The sequence below is a fragment of the Vitis riparia genome, chromosome 19 (genome assembly GCF_004353265.1).
Source record: "Vitis riparia cultivar Riparia Gloire de Montpellier isolate 1030 chromosome 19, EGFV_Vit.rip_1.0, whole genome shotgun sequence".
NCBI lineage: Eukaryota > Viridiplantae > Streptophyta > Magnoliopsida > Vitales > Vitaceae > Vitis > Vitis riparia.
In genome coordinates, this window is record NC_048449.1 from 22906491 (window position 1) to 22930101 (window position 23611).

The window sequence follows — 23611 nt, forward strand, 5'->3', positions numbered from 1 at the left end:
AAGCAACTCCATAATTCATGTTCCACATCCATAATTTGAGATTCTTGAAACGTTTTTCTGAACCATTTTCTAATGAAAAGAAAAAAACCTGCAAAAATGAAAAGAACCAAATTACATCTCAGTTAGTTTACTCACCTAAATTAAAAAGATATAAAGAAAAAAAAGGGAGAGAAGAGAGAAAGAAAGGAAAGCGAAATTACCCAGAGATGAAAGGAAAAAGAGACGAACTGGGTGAGCCGCCCCCAATGTATCATCACCTTCATTTAGGCACAAAATATTGAGTAAGTTTCTGCTTAATGGTTTGATCTTCCCAATCCAACCCATCCCACCAGTGTTGTTCTCCCTCGATTTTACGCAAACAGTTGGTGTTGGAATCAAATGTCAGCTTCCTTAGCCTTGGACAGTGTTTCACAGTGATCTCTCTTAGGGAAGGAAATGACAGAGCTCCTCCACATATACTCCTTAGATTTGATAAATAAGATAAACTGAGAGTTGTGAGTACTGAGAAGGCATCTGAACATTGTTCAACTTCTGAAATTCCAATCTCTTCATCTTCTGTGATCACTTCTTGCATTGACTCGCAGTATTCCACACGGAGAGACAAAAGGTTTGGAGCAAAAGCAAGACATGTCAAGTGCAGCAATTTTGGACACCTAATTATCTCCACTTCGGAAAGTTTGGAGAATTCTTGTCCCCTTCCCAGATTGATTTTCACATCTTCCAAATCAAAACATCTCCATATTTGAAGAATCTGTAGGTAAGGGGATAGTTCCATTGTGGTCATGCCAGTGCAGTCTTGTAGGCTTAGCCTTCTTATGCTCCTTCCTAACTTGTGGGAGTCGACTGACTTTTGGGTGTGAAGGACACTTCTTAGAGGGATAGATATGTCACTCACATGTTTCAAGCACGCTAGCTCCTCTAAGAGGAATCCCCAGTCTCCATTGCAACCTATGGAAGCATAAAGACTGAACAACTGCAAAGATGAAAGGCTTGATATCAATTGAGATGGAATTGTTTCAAGTTTTTCCATATCATCCAATATCAAGCACCTTAGTTTTGTCAAATTTTTGAGCTTCATTGGGAGACTCTCTATTTCTGTTTTTGACAAATTAAGATAATGCAGAGTTTTTAGGTTACCAATCTCTGCAGGTAACACCATCAATTCAGAATTTGACAAGTCCAGAACTCTTATGACAGACATGTGTCTGAAGAATTGGCTTGGAAATGACTTCATTGACTCACCTGATGCAAGCAAAGTCTCGAGATTTCGAAAATCCGGTGGTTCAGTGGAATCTTCAATACTATTATCCCACAACGACATTCTTTGGGTCTCCTTCCACTCTGCAATTTCGTGACCTTCAATCCATCTTCCACGCTCTTTTATCACGCATTTGTTCTTCTTCTCCCCATTTTCACAAGCCAACCACAAAGCCATGTCCCGAATCACATCATGCATTTTTACATGCTTTTCGGATTGACCACTCTCCAACAGACATGAAGCATTTAGCTGTTCAATAATTTCCTCTCCATTAGTACGTGCATCATGTATGTGATGCCATTCATCGAGAAACCCCTCCCCTATCCATAGTTCTATGAGCTGCTTGCAAGAAATTTCCCAATCTTCCGGGAACATGGAGCAATATAGGAAACATGATTTGACGTTGGCTTTGCTCAAGTTGTCATAACTCAATGCTAAAACTCGAAACAAATCATTCTCCATACCTGGAACTTTTGATGGATAGCTCTGCAACAGTTCTATATTTTTCTGCCATTCTTGGGGAGTTTTCTTTCCTTTCATTGCTCCTCCAGCAATCATGAGGGCAAGCGGCAGACCTTTACATTCTTCAACGACAATCTTTGCGAGCTTGGGTATCCTTGGATGAGAATTGAAGGTGGCTTCTCCCACATTGCTTTGAAATAAAGCGAAGGCGTCCTTGAATTTCAAGCACTCCACTTTAATGCTCTCAGCTCCCATAGCTTCACACACATTCAAAAATCGCGTTGTAAATATTACTTTGGACATATTTTGATCATTCAGAGGAAACCCGATTTTTAAGAGATTTAGCTGCTCCCATATGTCATCTAACAAGAGTATAAATTTCCTTGTTTTCAAGATATTGTATATTTCCTTAGCCTTTTCATCCTCACTCCTACCTTTCCATCTGTTATCAGGAGCGTCACACTGACGGAGAACCATTTCTTGGATTTTTTCCACACTTGCCGGTTTAGACACAACAACCCAAATCACTTTATCAAATTCAAAGCTGGTTTCGAGGAATTCATTATTGATTCTTTTCAAGAGGGTTGTTTTCCCCACACCCCCCATCCCGTATAATCCAATAGTTCTCACCTTGTCATCTTGCAGACATCTCCATACCTCCTCAGACAAGGAATCCAAGCCCACCGTGTTGTCCAAAGGCAGCTCGATCACTGGAAGTGTAGGCGAAGGGGCAGCGACCACCTCGATAGCCGGAGGTGTAGGCAAAGGGGCAGCCACCTCTTGGAAATTATTTGCCTTACTGCACAATTGAGACACAGCATTAATCTTTTTAGGTACCATCTTTCCAAGCTCGTAGCTGGCGCGACAGTTTCTGGGGCAACAGGTGCAACAAGTGCAACAGGTTCCGAGACATTTCTTCTTCTCCTTTTGTCAACATTTCGTTCACTTCTCCTTCCATGGATTCTACGCTGCGGATCCAGCCAGTCACTACATGTTTGATCTCCTTCTGAAGTTTCTGTTCATCTTCCACCCTTTTCTTCACATCTTTATACACATTCTTAAGTTCCTCCATTTCATCTCTCAAAGACTTGAGATTTTCCGGGAGTTGACGGATGTAAACAGCACGCTTATCACAGGAATCCCATAAGCAGTTGACGATTTTCAGGATTGGACTCACAAAGTCCATGGAAACAAGAGTTGGAATTCAAGCAAAGAAAAGATGTGGATCTGAAAACTAGGGACTGGAGACGGGTTGCAGTGGGAGAGGTAAAGATGAATACTGGAATTCAAGCAAAGAAAAGATGAGGATCTGAAAACTGGGAACTGGGGACGGGTTGCAGTGGGAGAGATAAAGATGAATACTGGAATTCAAGCGAAGAAAAGTTGAGGATCTGAAAACTGGAGACGGTTGCAGTGGGAGAGGTAAAGATGAATACTGGTCTAATGATTATTTATTTATTCAAAATTGCAAAGACTTAACAGGCATTTGGCAGTGTGACAGTCCACTCTCCGTTTTTTACTTCGTAATTTTTTGAAAGTATTTTCTAAAATTTTCTTCAATACCTGATTTTTTTTTTTCTTTTTTCAAAAGCATGTTTTTATTGTAGAATCTTTTCTGCTGTTTATAACAAACAGACTCTTAAACTATGTCTTAGGCTATATAGCCTTTACTTGACCAAGGGACATGTTCACTATGAAATAATAATAAATAATACATAAAATAACCATAGGTTTAAAAATGATGTAGAGATTGATCTAATTTAATGTCCGCTTGTTAGGAATAAACAAGAAATACATTAGCATAAATTTTTTCATACATTAACGATTGAAATTAATCTCTTATAAATCTTAAAGTTGTGTTTGATCCTCGAGAAATTTCAAGTAAGATATAAGGAAAAAAAAATGAGGAGGAAAAATAGAAGAAAAGAAAAAGTAAAATAAATTAAAAAATTAAAAAATTGTTTTTATATACTATTTCAAATTTCTTTTACTTATTTTAGTTGTTAGATATAAAGATTAAGAATGCATTTGGAATTGATTTTAAAAAATGTTTTTAAATTTTTTAGCACTTGAATTATAAAAATTTTCAAGTATTAAAAATATTAGAAACGTTTCCTAAAATTACTACCAAACGAGTTCTATATAATTTTAAAATATATAAGATTATAACTTATGTTAATTATATTTAATTTTCTTTAATATTTTTCATATTACAACCAAATATAAGAAAATCATTTTTCTTAATAGTTTTTTTTTCTTATTATTTTTCAGGAACCAAACATAACCTAAAATTATATTTAATTCTTGGAAAGTACTAAGAAAATAAAAATATGTTAAGAAAAAAAATTATTTTATCATGTTTGATTTATTTATAAAACATATGAAAAAAATAAAATATAATTAATTAAAATTTTATATATTTTAAGTTATTTAATCTTATGATATATAAAAATAATTTATTAACTTTATATCTATTTTTATTTTCTTTCACATTTTCTTTTCTTATCATTTTCTTTTTTATTTTCTTTCTCACTCAATTTTTCTAAGAATTAAGAATAAGCAAACTACAACCATAACTTATTAACTATGTCCTATTAATTTTTTTCATGGGTGAATAATTTTGCTTAATATTGTGAAATTATTTTATTCGTGAAAAGTTGGTGTATATGTTATCATATTAGATTCCATTTGATAATAATTTTAAAAAGTGTTTTAAATTTTAAAAAATAAAAGTTAGATGGTTGACATAATTTATAAAACACTTTTAAAAATCAATTATAGTGTTGGAAAATCACTTTCATTTGGCAGTAATTTTAGGAAATGTTTTTAACCTTAAAAAATGTTTTTTTTTTTAAATTAGGTGTTTAACAAAATTTATGAAACACTTTCAAAATCTAAAAGAATCACTTATAGTATTTTCTGGAGAAATATTAATTGATGATTTTCCTAAAAACTCTTCAAAAGAAAACATTTCAACTAAAAATACTTCGATTAGAAAAACTCCTAGACATACACTTAGTGTTTTTTAAAGAGACTTTTAATAAGTAAGAACTTGTTTGGCAACTATTTGTTAAAACAATTTTGAAAAATAATTTTTAAGAACAGTTTCTAAAAACTATTATCTAATGTTTTGTAAAATAAAAATATATTTGGAACCTAAAAAATTTTTAACTTATTTTTAATACTTTTCAAGTAATTTTTATGTCTGGATTTTTACTTGTAATCATTATATATGTTGGTATAATTATTTTTTAAAACAACTCTAAAAAATAAGTGAAAATAATCAAAAACAACTAAAAGATGTTATCTAAAAAAACTACATTTTCTGTTTTTAAAAATAGAAAATAAAAATAGTATTTTGATTGTCAAATGTGTTTTTTGGTTTTTTTTTTTTTTTTTTCAAAAAAACAAAAAACTGTTCTTAAAAACAGTTGTCAAACAAACCCTAATTTTCTTTAAAACATTTTAAAATTAAATACTTTCACTAAAAATACTTCAATAGAAACAATGATAAACACATTCTTAATTTTTTTAAAAAAAAGTTTCTACACTACCAAAACAGTACTTGAATAATTTTCTATGATCTGAAAGAGCTTTTTACAAAATTTAAATGGTGCACTAAATGCAATTGTTCAAACTTAAATTGAATATGTAAAATTTCATGGGAGTCATAAATTTTGATCATAAAATTAATTTGAAACCCTTTTTGTTTATTCAATGGGAGTTGGGACATGCAAATGCATTGTACCTGTTGATCTTATCATGGTTCCTCATGGTTTGCCCAACCAGTTGTCAATATTTTAATGAACCATAAACATGGCTAGCTGTTCCAACCTTTTAAAACATTATCTTTCAAAAAATAACCTATACTTCCAGTTGTCAATATTTTAATGAACATAAACATGGCCAGCTGTTCCAACCTTTTAAAAATAATGTTGCATACCTTACTTATAAAATTGTCAATTTATAAGTTATAAATTTGATTATAAAATTTGAACCTTTTTTGTTTGTTCAAAGGAAATGTTCACATGTAATTGCTTTGTGCTTGACCTCATCGTGGCTCCTCCTGGTGCATATGCATGGTCGAATAAAAAAATTTGCCCCACCACTTGTCAATATTTTATCTCTCTGTCTCTCCAAATTATTATACATTTGATAGCTATAGCGATAGCTATTACTATTAGTATATTTCTCAAACCTATTGAGAGCCAAAGGGAACATTTTCTGATGGCGTTGGGACCTGTTTTGTTTAAAAGATAACATGGAATAATATTGTATAAAAATAATCGGGAATCATCACAACTTCTTAAAAAATCCCCGAATTTAAAAAATGTTTGATAAAATTGAAAAACAAAGCATTTTATTTTCATTTCTACTTGTCCTATCAGTTAAGAGCTAATTGAGTCTTTAGGATGTGTTCTTGTTGCAAAACCTGCTGGAAGGTTCACCCATGTTGGGTTAAAAGGCATAGACAACCCACTAACATTACATGTTAGAGTTTGTTGATTCGAATTATATTTGGTCCGACCTGAAAAGTTTGCGGTACGATATATATGATGAAATTATAATTATGATATTTTTTGGGAGGGTGTGGTGGTAGCGGAGGAATTGAGCCTAGACCTGCTTTATTAATTACTCTTGTGTATATATATATATATATATGTAACGCCCAAGCATTTTCTTTTAAAGGTAATTTAGGAAATTACTAATAATAATTAAATTAGTTAATTAATTAATTTAATAAAAAGGAAGAGGGGTAAAAGGGTAATTTTACGAATAAATACCCTAGGTATAAATTAGAAATTTTATTCTTTCCTTTCTTTTCTGAATAGAGTTCCTGTTCGCAGAATTCCACAGAACGTAGGTTGGAGTCAGATTTCAGGGTTGAAGAACAGATCTCTATAGGTAAGATTATAACCCCTAGTTTAATATTTTAGATTCATTGATTAATTTCAAACACATTAGATATATTTTTTTTGGAAAACTCCAAATCTATATTAGGGTTAGATTATTTTTTTTAAATTCGTTTTAATATCAAATAGTAAAAATTTAAGATTTTGATTTATTATTGGAATTGGGGAGATCTTAAGTTTTTTTTTTATTAAAAAAAAAAAAAAGATTCATGTGAAGATTTCGATTCAGATTAGGGTTAGTTTATTATTATTATTATTTTTATTTCGTTTTAATATCAAAATAGTGAAATTTTAAGATTTTGATTTATTGTTGGAAATTGGAAAGCTTTTAGGGAAAAAAAAAATCGGAAGACGCGTGTGCACGCTGTGGAATTGGAGAATGGCTTAAGAATTAAAAAAAAAAGAAAAAGAGGGAGGACGCGTGTGCACACTGGAATTGGAGAATGACAAAAAAAAATAATATATATATATATATATATATGGGGTGTGGGTGTGTGTACAGATGGAGGGATGGATGGTGTCTAGTTAATATATATATATATATTATTATATTGATAATAATGGATAAAGTTTATGTTTGAAAAAAAAAAAAACTTGCTTTTTTTGGTTTGGTGTACCCGAGACATGAGTGGCTTTTGAATTGGTTAATTAAAAAATAATAATAATAATAATATTTAGTTTTAGATTAATAAATAAGATAATAGTAATAATGGTCTTTTTTTTGTAATAAATAGAATGAGAGATTTAGCAAAATATATATATATTATATATATAGAATTTTATAATGAAATAAAATTGTAATTTAATTAAATTAGTAATGTGTTATTAGAAACAAATTGAGAATTTATTAATTTTAATTAAATAAGGAATAGAGTAATTAAATTATTACTTTGTTAATCAGAAATATTAATCTTAACATTTAGAAATTTTTAGGATTATCAGATTTATATTTTGAGGTAAATAGTAATAGTGGTCTTTTTATTGTGTTAGGTGAGGAGTAGACTTTTCAGGGTTATTTTTCCTCCAAGGTCTTTGCATATTTTGAGGTAAGGGAAGTTAATGCAATATTTATAAAATTAAATTATTTTATATGTTATTTTGAATTGTGGAAAAGAAAATGATATTTTGTTACCATGCATGGATCAAACTGTTTTGCACTAAATATTATGTTGGAATATTTTGTTTTATTTATGACACAAAATATGGAGATATTATGTTGTGTAAATTTGAATACTTGAACAAAAACATCACTCTGGTTTATTTGGCCCTTGTCAACGGGATATAATAGTTGACTATTTGACCCTGTCAACGGGATATAATAGTTGACCTTTACATTTCATGGTGGGAATGTAATTGATTTGGACCCCAGCCTCTAGGGGTTTGGTTAGAGGTTACTAGTACTAGTAGTGTTTGGTTCCTTCCACCAGGAACAATTTGAGGCTAGCCACCCATTTGAAAAGTCCCACCTAATTGGGCATTTGATATTTGATAACCAGAGTAATGAAAATTGAATGGATTTGATTGAATCTTATATGAAAGTGTTTGAATTTGATATGAAAATGGTTGGTTGAATTTTGAATATATTAGTATTTTTGAAACTCTGATATTTGGTGAGAAAAAAAAAAATGATATCTCCTATTTGAAATGAAAATATTTGATCCATGAATTGCATTAATATTCCTTATTGGGCTGTGAGCTCATTCCCAATTGTTGAAAATTTTTCAGGTACTCTTAGTTCGGGTGAGGAGTGATGGCTAGGCTGAGGAATAGTCATCATTAGAATTTGACTTAGGATTTTATATTAGATTTTGTTTAATTGTTAGTTGTGTTTATTTGGATCTTTTGGTATTTGGAAGTTATTTGGATATTGATCCTTCAAATTTTATGTTAGATCAAAGTTGAGTTTTGGAGATTTTGAAATTTGTTCTAGTACTTGAATTGTTTAAGTTTGCAAATATTTGGACAATGGATTTTGGATAGTGGATGTTTTTAGTTTTGAAATTGAATTTTGAGGATTTTAGATTGGTTCCGCTACTCTGAACAAGTACTTGGTAATTGGTAACTTCCGATTACAAGATAAGTGTTTGGGTCAAGTTACACTGTAAGCCTTCGGGTTTGAAGTGTGAAATGACCATCACGCCCTTGGAGTGGGTCTTGGGGCGTGACAGTATATATATATATATATATATATATATATATATATATATACACAAGTGTGTGTGATGATGATGATGCACAGTTTTAGGGTTATAATGTTGTAACTGCTCGCAACTCTTTCCTTTTATATCAATCTTTTGATATAGTGGATTTTTTTCTTCTTTACCTCTAGTTTTTCCCGTCTAAGATTTTTTACCTAAAACACATACTATTCTCGTTATTGTGTAACATTATATATAAGAGAATAATTTCATACAATCCCGGCAAGTGCAAACTTACTTAACACTTAGAACCCAATACTTTTATCTATTTTCTAGACTACCAAACAACTCACAACATGAGGGAAAATGGGATTCCATCCCTTCCTTTAACACTTAGAAACCAATACTTTTCTCTATTTTCTAGGCTACCAAACAACCCACAACTTGAGGGAAAATGGGATTCCAACCCTTCCATTATGGTTCCTTAATAGTGAAGGGTATACCCAAAACTCAGCACATCTATTTGGATTTGAAACTAACTTTTTCTGTAAATTAACACTTTTCTTCGCTTTCTCGACAATCTAATAGTCCTGATTCTTGAAACGCAAAGAAAAATGGTTAACAGTTACAAAGTTTCATCAAATTGAAGCCAACCGTTGGTATACTATATCAAATCCCTACCAAATAAATAATTTTTATGAAACCCTCACTAAATAAAAAACTTAAAGCCAAAATTGTCGACGAACAAAATAGCTAAGAGTGTTTGACAGTGATTATGGGAAATGTTTTTAGTCTTTCTAACACTTGAAAATTTTTATTTTTCAAGTATTAGAAATACTAGAAACACTTTTCAAAATCATTGTCAAACGCACCCTTAACTTGTTTTAACAAACTGAAAATAAAATGGAGTGAGGAGAATCCTTAAAAGCAGCCTAAAGAAAAAATCATTTAAATGAAAGGATGTATAATAATTAAAAGAATGTTGAAATTACTTTATGAAAACTATTAGAATTTGGTGACTTGAATTTTATTTTGTCCAATCTGAAAAGCTCGCGATACGACATGTGGTGAAACTAAAATTATGAGCTTTTTTTAAGGGTCGATCTCCTTCTTCTCTACCCATGGCTTTTCCCATTTAGGGTTTTCCACATAAATTTGTATGTTCTTATTCTATTTTTCTTATTGCCTACTCTCATTATTTCGTTACAAAAACAAACTTTTGTGAATATAATCATAAATAGCCTAGACTATAGACAATTTAATTGCCTGTATCCGGGCAAGAAATGTACAACAGATATATTACATATTATAAATTATAGAAAGAAGAAAGAAAGGAAGGAAGAACACCCTGAACACTGAAGGAAGAAAACAGATTGATCCCACCACCAGTCCATCATCACCACCTCACAGGCACGAAACATGGAGAGAGAGAGAGCTTAGCACTGTTTTTATCCTCCCACTCGAGTCCATCCCACCATTCTTCTTCTCCCTTGATTTTCAATAGATTTTTACTAGCCCACGTATCAGAATCAAATGGCAGCTTCCTAAGACTTGGACAGAATCTCACATTAAACTCCCTCAAGGAAGGAAATGGCAGGGGTCTTCCATGTATACTCTTTAGCTTTGGTAGACTCCACAAATGGAGAGTTTTGAGTCCTGAGAATACGACCACCAAATCTTGTTCAATTTCTGCTACTCCACCACCTTCTCCTATCACTTCTTCAAGAGACTCACAGTTTCTAACAACCAGGGACAGAAGGTTTTGAGCGTGAGCAAGCCATGTCAAGTTCAACAATCTTGGACAAAAAACTATCTCTACTTCACGAAGCTTGCAGAAATATTGGTGGCTTGGGAAATTTGGATGGACCATATCAGATGGGCCTTCCTTTTCTGCAGAGATTTTCACAAACCTCAGTTCAGAACATGAATAGATTTCAAGCATCTGTAGATGAGGGGACAGTAGGACAAAGCTCATGCCGGCGCAGTCTTGCAGGCTTAGCCGTCTTATGTTCCTTCTCAACTTGTGGGAATTGAATAATGTTTGGGTGGGGAGAGCACGTTTTAGACGGATGGAGATCTCATTCAAATGCTCCAAACACTCTAACTCCTTCAATAGGGCTTTACAATCTCCATGGGCAACCATGGAATTGAAAATACTAAACAGCTGCAATGATGAAAGCTTTGATATCAGTTGACGAGGAATTATTTGAAGCAGATCCATCTCATCCAATATCAAACACCTTAGTTTTGACAGTTTCTCGAGCTGGATTGGTAGCTTTACTATCTGTGTGTAGGACAAATTAAGATACTGCAAGCTTGCTAAACTATCAATCTCCACTGGTAACTCAATTAATCCAAAATTTTTGGACAAGTCCAGAACTCTTATGATAGGCATGTACCCAAAGAGTCCACTTGGGCATGACATCAACTTACAAGATACCATCAATGTCTCAAGATTGAGGAAAGATGGTGACTCTTTCAGCTCTTCCACACTACAGTCCCACAATGATATCCTCTGTGCCTCCTTCCATTTTGCCACTTCGTCAGCTTCAATCAATTCAACCTCTTCTTGTACCACAAATTTCTTCTTCCTCCCGCGCTCACCAGCTATCCACAAGGCCACATCACGAATTAGGTCGTGCATTCTCACATATTTCTCAGATTTACCATTATCCAATAGACATGCATGCTGTAAATGCTCAATAATGATACCTCCTTGGTTTCTTGCTTCATGTATATGATCAAATTCATCCAAGAATCCCTCCCCAATCCAAAGTTCTATCAGCTGATCACAACAAATTTCACGATCCTCGGGGAACAAAGAGCAATAGATGAAACATGATTTGATGGTATCACTAGGCAACCTATCATAACTCAATTCTAAAGCTGAGAATGTACCTTGAGACTCGTATGACGGATTCTTCAACGTTTGTGCTGCCTTCTTCCATTCTTCTGGAGCTGTACTTCCGGCCAATGCTCGTCCTATGGCAACGAGGGCAAGAGGCAAACCGCGGCACTCTTGGGCAATAATTCTAGCAAGATTTGGTATCTGTGGATGGGAATTTAAAGTATCTTCTCCTACGTTGGCCTGAAACAGAGCAAAGGCTTCCTCCTCTCCCAAGCACTTTACGTCAACCATCTTCTGAACTTCCATTTGGTGGCAAACGTCTTGAAAGCGCGTCGTAAGTACTACTTTGGACTTATTTTGATTATTTAGAGGAGGAATCCCCAATTTCATGAGATCAAGCCGCTCCCATATATCATCTAAAAAGAGCAGAAATTTTCTTGTTTTCAAGACTTGAAATATTTCCAAAGCCTTTTCATCCTGGCTCCTATCTTTCCATTTGTAATCAGGAACATCCAATATATTCAGAATCTGTTGCTGAACCAGCTCGATCCTTCCTGGTCTGGACACAGTAATCCAAATTACTACATCAAATTCATTGTTCCTTTTCAAGACCCTGTTGTTGATTTTTGCCAAGAGAGTCGTTTTCCCCACACCCCCCATGCCATATATTCCGATAGTTCCCACTTGTTCATCTTCGAGCCATCTCCAAACCCTGTCAAACAAATCCATAGGCATCTCATACACCGCTGGACGAAACAACGGGACAGGCACCTCGTCCAAATGATCTGCTCTGCTCTGTAGTTCCGCCACAGCAGCCACCTTTTCTCTAATCATTTTCCCAAGCTTGTAACTGGAGCGGCAGTTTGTGAGACAACAGGACCCGAGACATTTCTTCTGGATTTCTATATCACTTTTTACCATTAACTCGTTCACTTCCCTTTCCATGTTTTCCACACTGCAGAGCCAGGCATCCACTTCACGAGTACGCTTGTTCTGAAATTGCTCTTCACGCTTCACCCTTTCTTTCACATCTTGATAGACATGCTTGAGTTCCTCCATTGCGTTTGCCAAAGAATCGAGATTTTGTGGGAGCTGATCACGAGAGTGATCAACACCCTTTGCAGCGCAATCCGCCGCGACATCCATGGAGAAAACAAGAGTTGGAGTTCAACCAAAAAGAGATTTAATGATGGATGAGAAAACAGGTGATGGGTTGCAGTGGGAGAGATGAAGATGGAAAACGACTTTATGTTTTTGTTTACAAAGCCCCCAATACCGCATACATCGTATACGCTGACTATTAAACAATTAACAAATATATATATACGTATAGCTTGATGCTGTACAGGCTGGGCTGGTCCGAAACACGTCAAAAGGCTTCTTTGGACACCAAGATGGAGAGTTGGATGGGTAAAAGTAACAGTGAACTTCTAATGTGGTGATGGTTTTTATTTTATTTTTTTAATTTCATAAAAACACACAAATTTATTTCTATTTTAATAAGTTAAACTATTTAAAAAAGTGAGCAATCTTTTTCTTTAATATAAATCCAATAAATAAATATAGAAAAAATGTGTTAGCTAGATGTGATTCAATTATTTTTATTTTTTTGAAGCAAATAAAATTTATTTTTAAAGAATATATTTATATAAAAATAATTTATTAATTCTACAAGGAAAAAGATATATGGTGACATTTATAACGAGTCACCATAAACATAGGGTGTCACTACTACATAGCGTCACCTTGTCCACTAACACCATAGAGGGTACCAATTGGTGATGTATTTGGAAGTGACACCAAAGTAGATAAATGGTGACTCATTTAGAAGTGACACCATATATTTCTAGTGATGATGGGGTGTCACATTAAATGCATCATCTTTGAGTTATGGTGTCACATCATCGTAAATTATTGTGGAAGATATGATTAGTTTTAATTGTAGATTTTTGTAATGCTTATGAATTAATAAATAAGATTAACCTGTATATATTTTGTCCATAAATATAACAATCATATTATATTTAACTCATTTTTCTGTAATGTTTCTGGAATAACTCATAATACATTGATCATCTAATAATATTTGTATATCAAATGTTCATAAAAAGATGGTACATCCAACATATCAAACTCATCAAAACTAAAAAAGAAGAGTGAATACATACCAATATATGATTTAGAAATGTTAAAGATCCCAAGATTCATGCATACCTCCATTTCATAAGCATAAAACCGGCTAACTATAAAATGACATAAAAGTCTCATAAAAAAAATCTAAATTTCTCAGTACCAATTAAAGTAACATTTATGTCCTACAACATATGACATAAGTGTTGCATTTAAAAACCCAAAATCTTGTTGCCTTATTTCTTTTTATTCTCTATTCCACCCTCCTAAGAGTGTATACATGCATTTCATAGTTTAATGAGTTTTATAGATTTTTATTGAAGAAAATAAACATGGATCGATATTATCATAAATGAACAAATCTAAGAACTATTTTTTTTTTCAAATAGAACCATTATTCAAAGAATAAGCAATACTATACAATACCTATGGAAAAATTCATGTAGTAGCTAAGGGACTCACCATGCATGGTGATCATGATGCATCAACATGATTCATGATTAGTTGTAGCACAAAAGTAGCCCATTCTCCTCTAATTTCATCAAATTCTACTTGAGAATATGTTTTTTTTTTTTATCACCAAACTGAAATCAAATAAGAAAATAACATTAAAATGCATAATATTTGGAAGCTTAAAACTATGTACAATTCATTAAATAAGTAATACCTTTGAAGCAATAATTGTAGGATAAAAAATTATCTCTTTAATGAATCTCATAACAAAGTAGCCACATTTGAACCCTCCTTGTCTTGGACACTAATCAATCAATTATAAAATAACATTAGTACTCATATATATAAATGGTGCAAATGCATAAGCTAATGTGTAAAGAAAATTTTTTGGATGTCACCTGCATTAGTTGCCAAGATGGCTCCCTCTTAGATGTTTTCTTTGCAGATATTTGAAGAGCCCTATGTAAATAAGTTCAATGGGTACATTTTTAAAATAGGTAAATGTTATATGTTTTAATATATATAAATAATAAATAAAAAATGTGTTTGAGGTGAATTTTTTTTTATATAAATAATACTATGAAAAATAATAGGAAGAACTTACATGTTTACGATATCCTTTAAGTCCTCACATGGTTTGTGATGCATAGGGTCAAGATGGTGGACTATCATTTTCCTTGGCTCAATCACTACCAAGACCCAATGAAAGCTAAAACATTAAAAACAAACGTAGCATCTAATTAGAAATATAAATCAATCATAAAACCTCAAATTAAAGTATAATATTGGTCACTTACTCAGGGTTGTAGGGTATAAAAACATATTTAGCATCTTGGCACTCTATTAAGCGTTTTGACAACAATTGTGCTCTTTTCTCTATTTGAGGAGTACTAAAGCCTGCTCGTGATATTGTAAAAGGATTAACAAATATAAATTGTGATTTCTTTTTGGCAATATGTAGTTGATCATGCATGTGTCTATTATTGTATCAAAACACCAAAAGAAAATTATCATTAGTCATATCCAATCTATTTCAACATGGGCAACTCATATTAAAAAATGAAAACAAATGAAAATAAAAGGTGCACACCATAAATAGAAGGAGATGTAGTTTGATGACACCTTTAAAGATGAAATAATGTATTCACAATCCTCTCTAGGTATATATGTTTGAAATTCGACACCAAATAGTGAAATGTGGAGCTGTATTGGATATGTCTTATCATTACCAAGACAACCATCCACAAATTTCTGAAATTTTTTAATGATCGGATGATTTTAAGGCTTAGATTTTCGAATAATTGGTGTCTTCACTATCTTCTTCTTTCTTTTATCCAACACCTATGAAAAAGGAAGGAATGTTAATAATATATACTCCTAAACAATAAAATACCAAGTTACAATCAAATTTACTATAGGCATAAAATGACATACCTGAGGATGTTCGGTTTCAAGTATGACAAGGCTTGTTGGCCAGTCAAGCTCAAAGCCAATAGCATCCCCAACATTGATAATCTCATATGGATTTGGAAATGGGAGTTTAACATTTGGCTTGTGTGCAACATTTATTACAACCAACCTATTTGATCATTTTTTTTCTATTAGTGTACCAGTTACAACAACATTTCCTTTTCTTTCCACTACTAATTTACATTTAATTACCTTCAATACAACATATAATATCATTTACATAGGCTTTATATTACTTAACTAATCTTGTATTATTAGTAAGTAAATGCATACCTTGTGTTTCAGTGTTGGTTCTGGTGGTTGAGGCTCTTCCATCATTTTAAACATTGGTTTTTCTGCTACAATTGGTTGTAAAACAAGTTGTTGTCTCATGTTATTACTACCCATATCAGAATGGGGAGTGGAGAGAGACATAATTTGTCTTGTTGCAACATCTTGCATCTCCTTTCATACCATTTCTCATGTTTCTTCTTTGATTTCTTTCATGTCATCAGATGGTTGATGAAAGTATGAGTTGGGCCTAACCAAACGGTCTTGACCTACCACACGTCCTGGATGATCAGGCTTACCCAATGCCTGACATAATATGTCATTTGGACCAGGTGGAGGTAGTCCAGTCTCCTTAGCCTTTTCTAGTAATTCATCCTACAACAAAACATATATTAGTAATAATTTGATGAAGATGATTTACATATCAATCAAAGACAACCAATTCAAAGTAGCTAGAAAATAAATTGTTTTAATATAAATGATAATAGATAAATTGATGTATAACATAACTACTCATAAAAATGATAGCATTAATCCTCTTGCCTATTAACACCTAACGATATCATCACAAACCATAGTCACATAGACATACTAACATTATAGGCTCTAAAAGGCATAAATATGCTAACTTACTATCATGTTAATCACTGGCTCTGTAATCTTATTAAACTTTCCTTTCTTCTCACGTGCTTTCTTCCATAAAACACTTCTGTCAACCCTACCAATACCCCCTTCTGCTTGTAGCTATAAAAAATTTAACAATAAAACTCATTAGTTCAATATGATCAAGTTAATAAATGATATTTAAAAATTGGAATTATTTTCCTATAAACAAAATATATACTCCATTTTTTTACCGATATTGATAACTTACTATATCCTGCTCAAAACGTGCATATCATTTTCTTCCAAGATAATGATTGTAAATGTGTTTATCTCTTCTCGATTTCTGAACCTTATGATATTCCAACAAAATATAGACACAAAATTAGTACATAGTGAAACTATGTAAATGTAAAAATTGAAGATGTATTAAAAATAATGCTTAACATTAAAATGTTCAGAAAATCTATCTTTAACAAACTGTCTCCAATGATCCTCTTGTATGAATGGGTAGATAGGAGGTGGCTTTTTCAACTTTTCTGGATCATTCTTAGAAGGCAATATATATTTCTTTGTCAACTTGTACTTAAAGGTTCGAAACCTGATGCCCATTAGTAGGAAACAATTCCTCTTGGATTTTTGATTCACATTAAAGCTTGTCTACAAAAAGCAACCCATGTTAGCTCATGTTAATGAATGTATACAATAATTATATAGGAAAGCTATAGATAGACTTACTGTGATCAAATCCCATAACTTCTCCTTAGTCTCTTTAGGGACTTTCCTCCAACTCTCAATAATTATTGGCACATGGGTTCTAGTTATTGTACCAAGATAACTACTTAATTCAACTAAATTTTCCCTAATGTGACTACCAAGGCTATTGTATTCAATCTTGAGCTTTATCCCTTTACTTCTATTTTTTGCAATATCTAGTTTCAATGTACTACCTCTATGCTTTATTTTTGGCATTTCCTCTTCTTCTGGATTCATATTTGTGTGGAAGATATCAAGTAAATGTGCAAACTAGTACTTCACCAACAAACCTGTAAAATGACTCAAAAGCAAGATTAGTATAGCCTTACATATATTTCCTATAATTAAATTGGTCATTCACAAATATATTTTTTGAAATTTTCTTTCAAAGTTTGTCTTGTTTTTTTATTTCTTATCAATAATGAAGAATTTATTTGTGAGGATAATAATAAAATAAATTAGTGCATAGTTTCAATTATGATTTATAGTTTTAATGAAAAATAAATTTAGGAATGAGAGTTTCAAGTTATGTGAGCATAAAATCAAAACATGATAATAAAAAATAATATAAATCTAGTTCCATGGACAACAAAAAAGATAGTTAAATGAAGATTGAAGGGATACCTTTGAATAACATATGTTTATGATACATGAAAGAAATTTAGGATGATCAATATATATATATATATATATATAGATATATCATGAGCAATATATAGAAGTTAAGCTAATGTGCAACTCATGAAAACTAATAAGTGAAATGCCTTATTATATCTCATGTCAAGGGTACAATATATTATTTAATTATTTTCAATCCATATGCCCTCACAGCCTTCTCTTATGTATATTACCTCTGATTCATCCATAACATCAAATGATTCAACTTCTGGCATTGAACTTATAAAGGGGTGATGTTCCATGCAATTATCGGTGAAGTCATCCAATCATTCCATGTTGTTGAAATCTTTTGGAGGAATTGAGAGAACTATTGACCATTTGGGATCAAGTTGATCTTCAACATAGAAGACTTGCTTGGCTTGTGATGCTAAAAAAATGGATCCGATTTGTGACCTTTTTTTGGAGAAGTCAACTAATGTGAACCCGAGTTCATCAACTTTTATACCATTCTTATTGTCAACCTAATCACACTTGAAAATTGGAATTATGAACATGTAATCAAGATCCTATCTCATTAATGACCCCATAAAAGCAAAGTTCACCAAAAATTGGGTTCTTATCCTTAGAACTTGAAATTTGCATAGTCCCTGCTAAAATGCTAACACCACTATTTTGGGTGACGCACGTCATATCACGTTCCACTACAAGAAAAAGGGTCATTGTTAACATATATTATCTTTACTTAAAGTAGTATATGTCAATATCTTTTATTTAAATGGGCAACTATGACATATAAAACTTAGTTAAAAGAAATAATGACATATATGAATTCTAGTGATTATTCCATGACTTATGACGATGCAACTTTGACAGAGAATTTATAAGTCAATATAAAATTAATATATTCATATGTAAAGGTATCTAAATAAAGGCAATAATGACATATGTGGAATTTGCTAAAATTTTATTTAATTTATAGTAATACAATCTTGATAGAAAAATTATAAGTCAATATATAGAGTTAAAATATTTTTATGTCAAGGTTGGTAAAAGCTATCTTGACAAATAATTTATAAGTCAATCTAATTTTATTAATAAATCTATCAAGGTTATATTAGTAAATATTGAAAATCTCACTTCTCATTTTTTTTCTTTTAATTCTTTTATTTTTCTTTTAATTCTATCTAGGCCCATTCCCATTTACAAGCAACTTGAAAGAAAATCCTAAGACAATAGGCACCATTAAAAATTTTGTGAAAAGTAAAAATAATTTTTATGAAAATTTATTGAATTAGATATTTATTCTCCATGCAAATATATATCCTTTATAGGGTTTTAATTTTTGTTTTTGTTTTTTTTGTTTTTGTTTTTTTGCATTTTTTATGACATTTATTAAATGATGTAACATGACTTCCTTTTATTTTGTTTATTGTTGCAACCATAATAATGTACGCATGTAAAATGTATGCAGTCAGTGGTCTTTGTCACACATGGACAAATCATTTATAATGATATTTAGATTTAACAATTTGGTGTTATTTGTGCCTAATACTTAAATAGCCTCTGCAACTTGCACCCCAGTTACATAATACCATTTCAAAATTTCTACTAGTAGAGGGACATTTGGTGGGATAATAAAAATTATATGCCTAAATAAATGCCTTTGTGGGCAGTTTAAAGTTGCCCCAAATTATTTGAGTAAATTACAAAATCTCATAAATGCTCCAACGGGACCATTCAACTGTAAGTCCCAGAAATGACAACCAAAAAATATGTTTGTCAACCTTCTCATGGGATCATGCAAACATATGAGCGTGAGTTTAGCAGAATACTACAACAAAAAATGCCAAACCCACAAAATAGAGGGTTATTGGCTACAGATTTAACATTCATGGATTCATCTCAATCCTCCTCAAGCTCCATATTAAGCTCCAAACCCTAATAAACCATCTAATTCAAGAAAAGCTAGAGGAATATTATATTTGCAAACTAGCGCATGTAGAGTTTAGCATGTCAAATGTAGTTGTAAGAAGTCTTAACTAATGTAGGTGAAATTTAGCTGAAATAAAATAAGGGTAAAATTGGCAGAATATAGTCACGTGTCCCTGAAATTTCTCTTGTATTTGGTGTAATAATTATGAACTTTAGTTGTCTGTGTGAAATTGATAATCCTTTTAAAAGTAAGAACTAGGAAACCTGTCTCATTTCTTACTTTGGAATGTTCATGTATTATTCATCTCATTATATGTAAACATTCTTATTTAATAAAGAAATTCCATGAGGTAGGACATGGGATTGGAAGCTCAATCTGAACACTCATTCAAGGCTTCCACATCTGGTCAAGAGCGGCGCATTGATCTCATTTACAATGACCTGTTTCTTATGAAATACAAATTGTCCACTTACACTTCAAGGCGCCGCATCCTCACACGTACATCACAACACGCCAAAACATGGCCAACTCATACATCTGCATATTATTTTCCAAGGCAAGCTATCAATAAACACAAGGATCATTGCTAAATTGTATCCCTATTTCTACGTCCATTGTTTTTGTCCTGGTTTCGCTACCATTGATATGACTTCCAACAATGGAATATTATCTTTCGAAACAATCAGGAGAGAAACAATGGTATTCCCATTTCTCATTAATGGAAGAAACTTTCTGGGTGGTTTCTCCCCTTATTTCGGAGGGTTTTTTTTTCATATTCAGGAAGAATGGTGAACGTGTCTGCATGTTTTAGGAAGCTTCATGTGTGTCTTGGTTTCATCAGAACTGATATGACTGACCATTCCTGTGCCCAATCCACCAAACAAATGGGCCCGAGTTGCAAAAGCCCCAATCCCACTTAAAGATCAGCTTTGAGGCGGACCAAGGAAAGCCCAATCCAGAAAATAATTGCACTTGGGTTGTAGCTAGAGCTCTTCCCATAGCCATGTTCCATTAGAAGTCAAGAATTTTGTGCGACAAAGATAGAAAGTTAGAGAAAGAGTTGAATGGGCCAGCAACCCCCGCTCAATTCCTCAAAGAATGTGGCCTCACAAGTCTTTACAATGATGAGAAGGTTGTTTTGAGTCATACATTTATCCAAATAACCCTAAGAAAAAATTATTTCTAAATCGTAATTATTTTTTTAGATTTTAAACAAAAGGAAACAAGACATGTTGACCACAGATGATGAATTTTGGGTCGAAGTAGCCAGGTCTGCAGAAGGCTAACATGTTCACAAGACTGAGTTCAACATTGGCCTCATAAATAAAATCATCATTTAATTATTCATATGAGTATCGACAAAGTGCTTGTTCTCACTATTCTCACCATCCTCATTATCCTTTCCGCAATAGTAGCTTCATTGTACATGTCCTCATCCTCGTCCATATCTGACACCCTCCTTTCTACTATATTTTCTCTCTTCTTTACGTGTCACTGTCACCCTAATATCAGAAGCTTGACACTTTATGAACTGAAATTTATTTGGATGTTTAAATTGCATCAAAATTAGTGAATATAGATTTAAGCCGAATTCATCATTGCACCAGGAACAATATCAATTAGTGATTCATGCCCAGTTGGGTATTTTAATCAAAAACATTTATAAATCCTATGACCTCATACTGGCGTAGCAAAACTACTATAGTATAGCAGCTCTAGGGTCGAACTCTGGGATGGGTTTTCACTCTATCAGTGATATACTCAAGATTAGAGATTGAATCTGATGATTTCCTTTGTCAAAAACTTAAAGTTTAAAAGAAAATAAAATTTGTTTTGAAAGTGGTGTTTGAAACTAAACTAATATAGAACTAGTTAAAAATGGAAGAAAGAAGGTCTCCTGGAGCTAAAGGTTGCTAGGATCAAGTTCAGAATGCAAAGTGGGAAATTCCGGATTTTTCTTCTCGCATTGGGGACAACAACATAAAGGATGGTTGTTTCCCGAATCGGTATAGGTTTAACAATGAAGATTTAATCCATAAAAAGTCAATAGAAGTGGTAGTCAAGTTCCATTAATGGCTTTAGACACTGTGGGTCTTCACCTTGAGCCACTTTCCAATGGCTCGTACATGATAACTAATGGACTGATGTGGATCTAACAATAAGAATCCACAGAGACCTTAAGCTTACCATGTATTGGTCATTCAAAGTGATTCAAAGGGATTTAAAGCAAAACTTTAGATTTAAAAGCCATTTATGAACTCCAACTACCTGTAGTTAATGCACGAGAGCTTTCCACCTTTGCATCTGGACTTTTCACCTAGCTTCCTTCACTCCAAGAAACCAAAAGTTTAGCCTCTCATCCTCTGGGAAAACATCCTCAGAGGCTGTTTGGCTTCCAAGAAAAAGAAAATAGTAGAGAGAAAAAGAAAGCAAAAGAGATCTCTGTATTTCACTAAGTGTAAAATTTACATAAGTTGGTCTCCTGGAGAAAGCTCCCCGAGAGTCCTCTTTTTAGTGTTTACAAGAGAATTTATATAGGAAGGTAATTTACCCTTCCTTGGATACTTCCTAGATAAGGAATTACATGAGTGGCTGAATACAAGGAGAAAATGGAAATTTAGACACAAAAATATCAGAAGAAAAAGAGTCGGCACAAATATCCCAGTTTCGCACGTTGCATGGTGATTTGCAAAAATTTCGCAAGTTGATTTCGCAACTTAGAATCCACTTTCGCACGTTGAGATACAAGTTCACAAGTTGCAAAATCAACTTCCAATGCTGGGCTTCACCGCGACTACACAGCTACCATCCACTTTAAATTTCGCACGTTGGAGTTCCAATTTCGCAAGGTGCGAAATTGTCCCTCAGCTTGATGCAATTGTCTTCCGAAGGCCATATCTTCCTCATTTCAGCTCCAAATCATACATGGTTTGAAGCGTTGGATTCTTGACTTCCTGAGCTTTGAAATGGTATATAGCATGTAGAAAATGGACTTTGGGAAGTGCTACAAAAGTGCGAAGGAAGACTGCAGCTGCTATCCTCTATTTTCCTCTCTCCATTGCTTTTTCCTTGCATACTTTGAACGACTAAGGCAAAGGACTATGAGGCTCCAAAGCTTGGTTTCTTCATAAATTTGAGCTTCCAAAAGCTTTACCAAGAGCTATATACAGCTCTCCCTCATTCTTAAATTGCTTTGGTGAGCATAAAGCTATCAAAAAACACCAAAACTTAACACAATTTGATTAGAAACGATTGCAAGGGTCCTTAACATGTCAATTGAGTTAAAATGTAATAATTACTACTCAAGAGTGTTTAAAAGTGTTAATTACAAGCTACAAAATAGCATGTTTTGAGTAGTAATCACTCCCCCCAACCGACATATTGCTAGTCCCTTAGCAATGAAGGAGAGAAAAAAAAATAAAAATAAAAGTACCATAATTTACAATATCATGCTGATCACTTCAAAAAAGGTTTAGGTGGCATGACTGATCAAACTCTCACATGGAACATTAAACAAATAAAACTCAAACTTCAATAGGAGCTATCAAATAATTTGCCTAGTCACAATTCATAAAGAGTAGGCATTATGCAAATTTAAGCTTCAAAATAATTTCCACTCCCAAAGGTCCAATCCTTACTCTTCCACAAAAATCTATGTGTTATTTATTAGTTTCCGGATATAGTATGTCAAACTAATCTCTCCCCTCAACCTAGTTCTTTTCAAAGCTTAGCAAACTAATCAACCTCCAATAGGCTAAG

The 23611-nt window shown here is 32.9% G+C and overlaps 1 protein-coding gene and 1 pseudogene across 3 annotated transcripts; both read right to left on the reverse strand.

Moving 5' to 3' along the window:
- Window positions 1-205: 205 nt before the first annotated feature.
- LOC117908678 lies at window positions 206-3131 on the reverse strand (annotated as a pseudogene).
- Window positions 3132-9969: 6838 nt separating this feature from the next.
- LOC117908681 (disease resistance protein SUMM2-like) lies at window positions 9970-12882 on the reverse strand. 3 transcript variants are annotated; one of them, XM_034822353.1, is made up of 2 exons: window positions 11670-12882; window positions 9970-11378 (listed from the first exon to the last, which is right to left on the reverse strand). In XM_034822353.1, the coding sequence occupies exons 1-2, from the start codon at window positions 12763-12765 to the stop codon at window positions 10168-10170; spliced, it is 2307 nt and encodes a 768-aa protein (XP_034678244.1). In that variant the 5' UTR covers window positions 12766-12882; the 3' UTR covers window positions 9970-10167. The 3 variants fall into 3 exon arrangements, with proteins under 3 accessions (XP_034678244.1, XP_034678243.1, XP_034678242.1); XM_034822352.1 differs by having other exon boundaries at window positions 11484-12882; XM_034822351.1 differs by having other exon boundaries at window positions 9970-12882.
- Between the last annotated feature and the right edge of the window lie 10729 nt (window positions 12883-23611).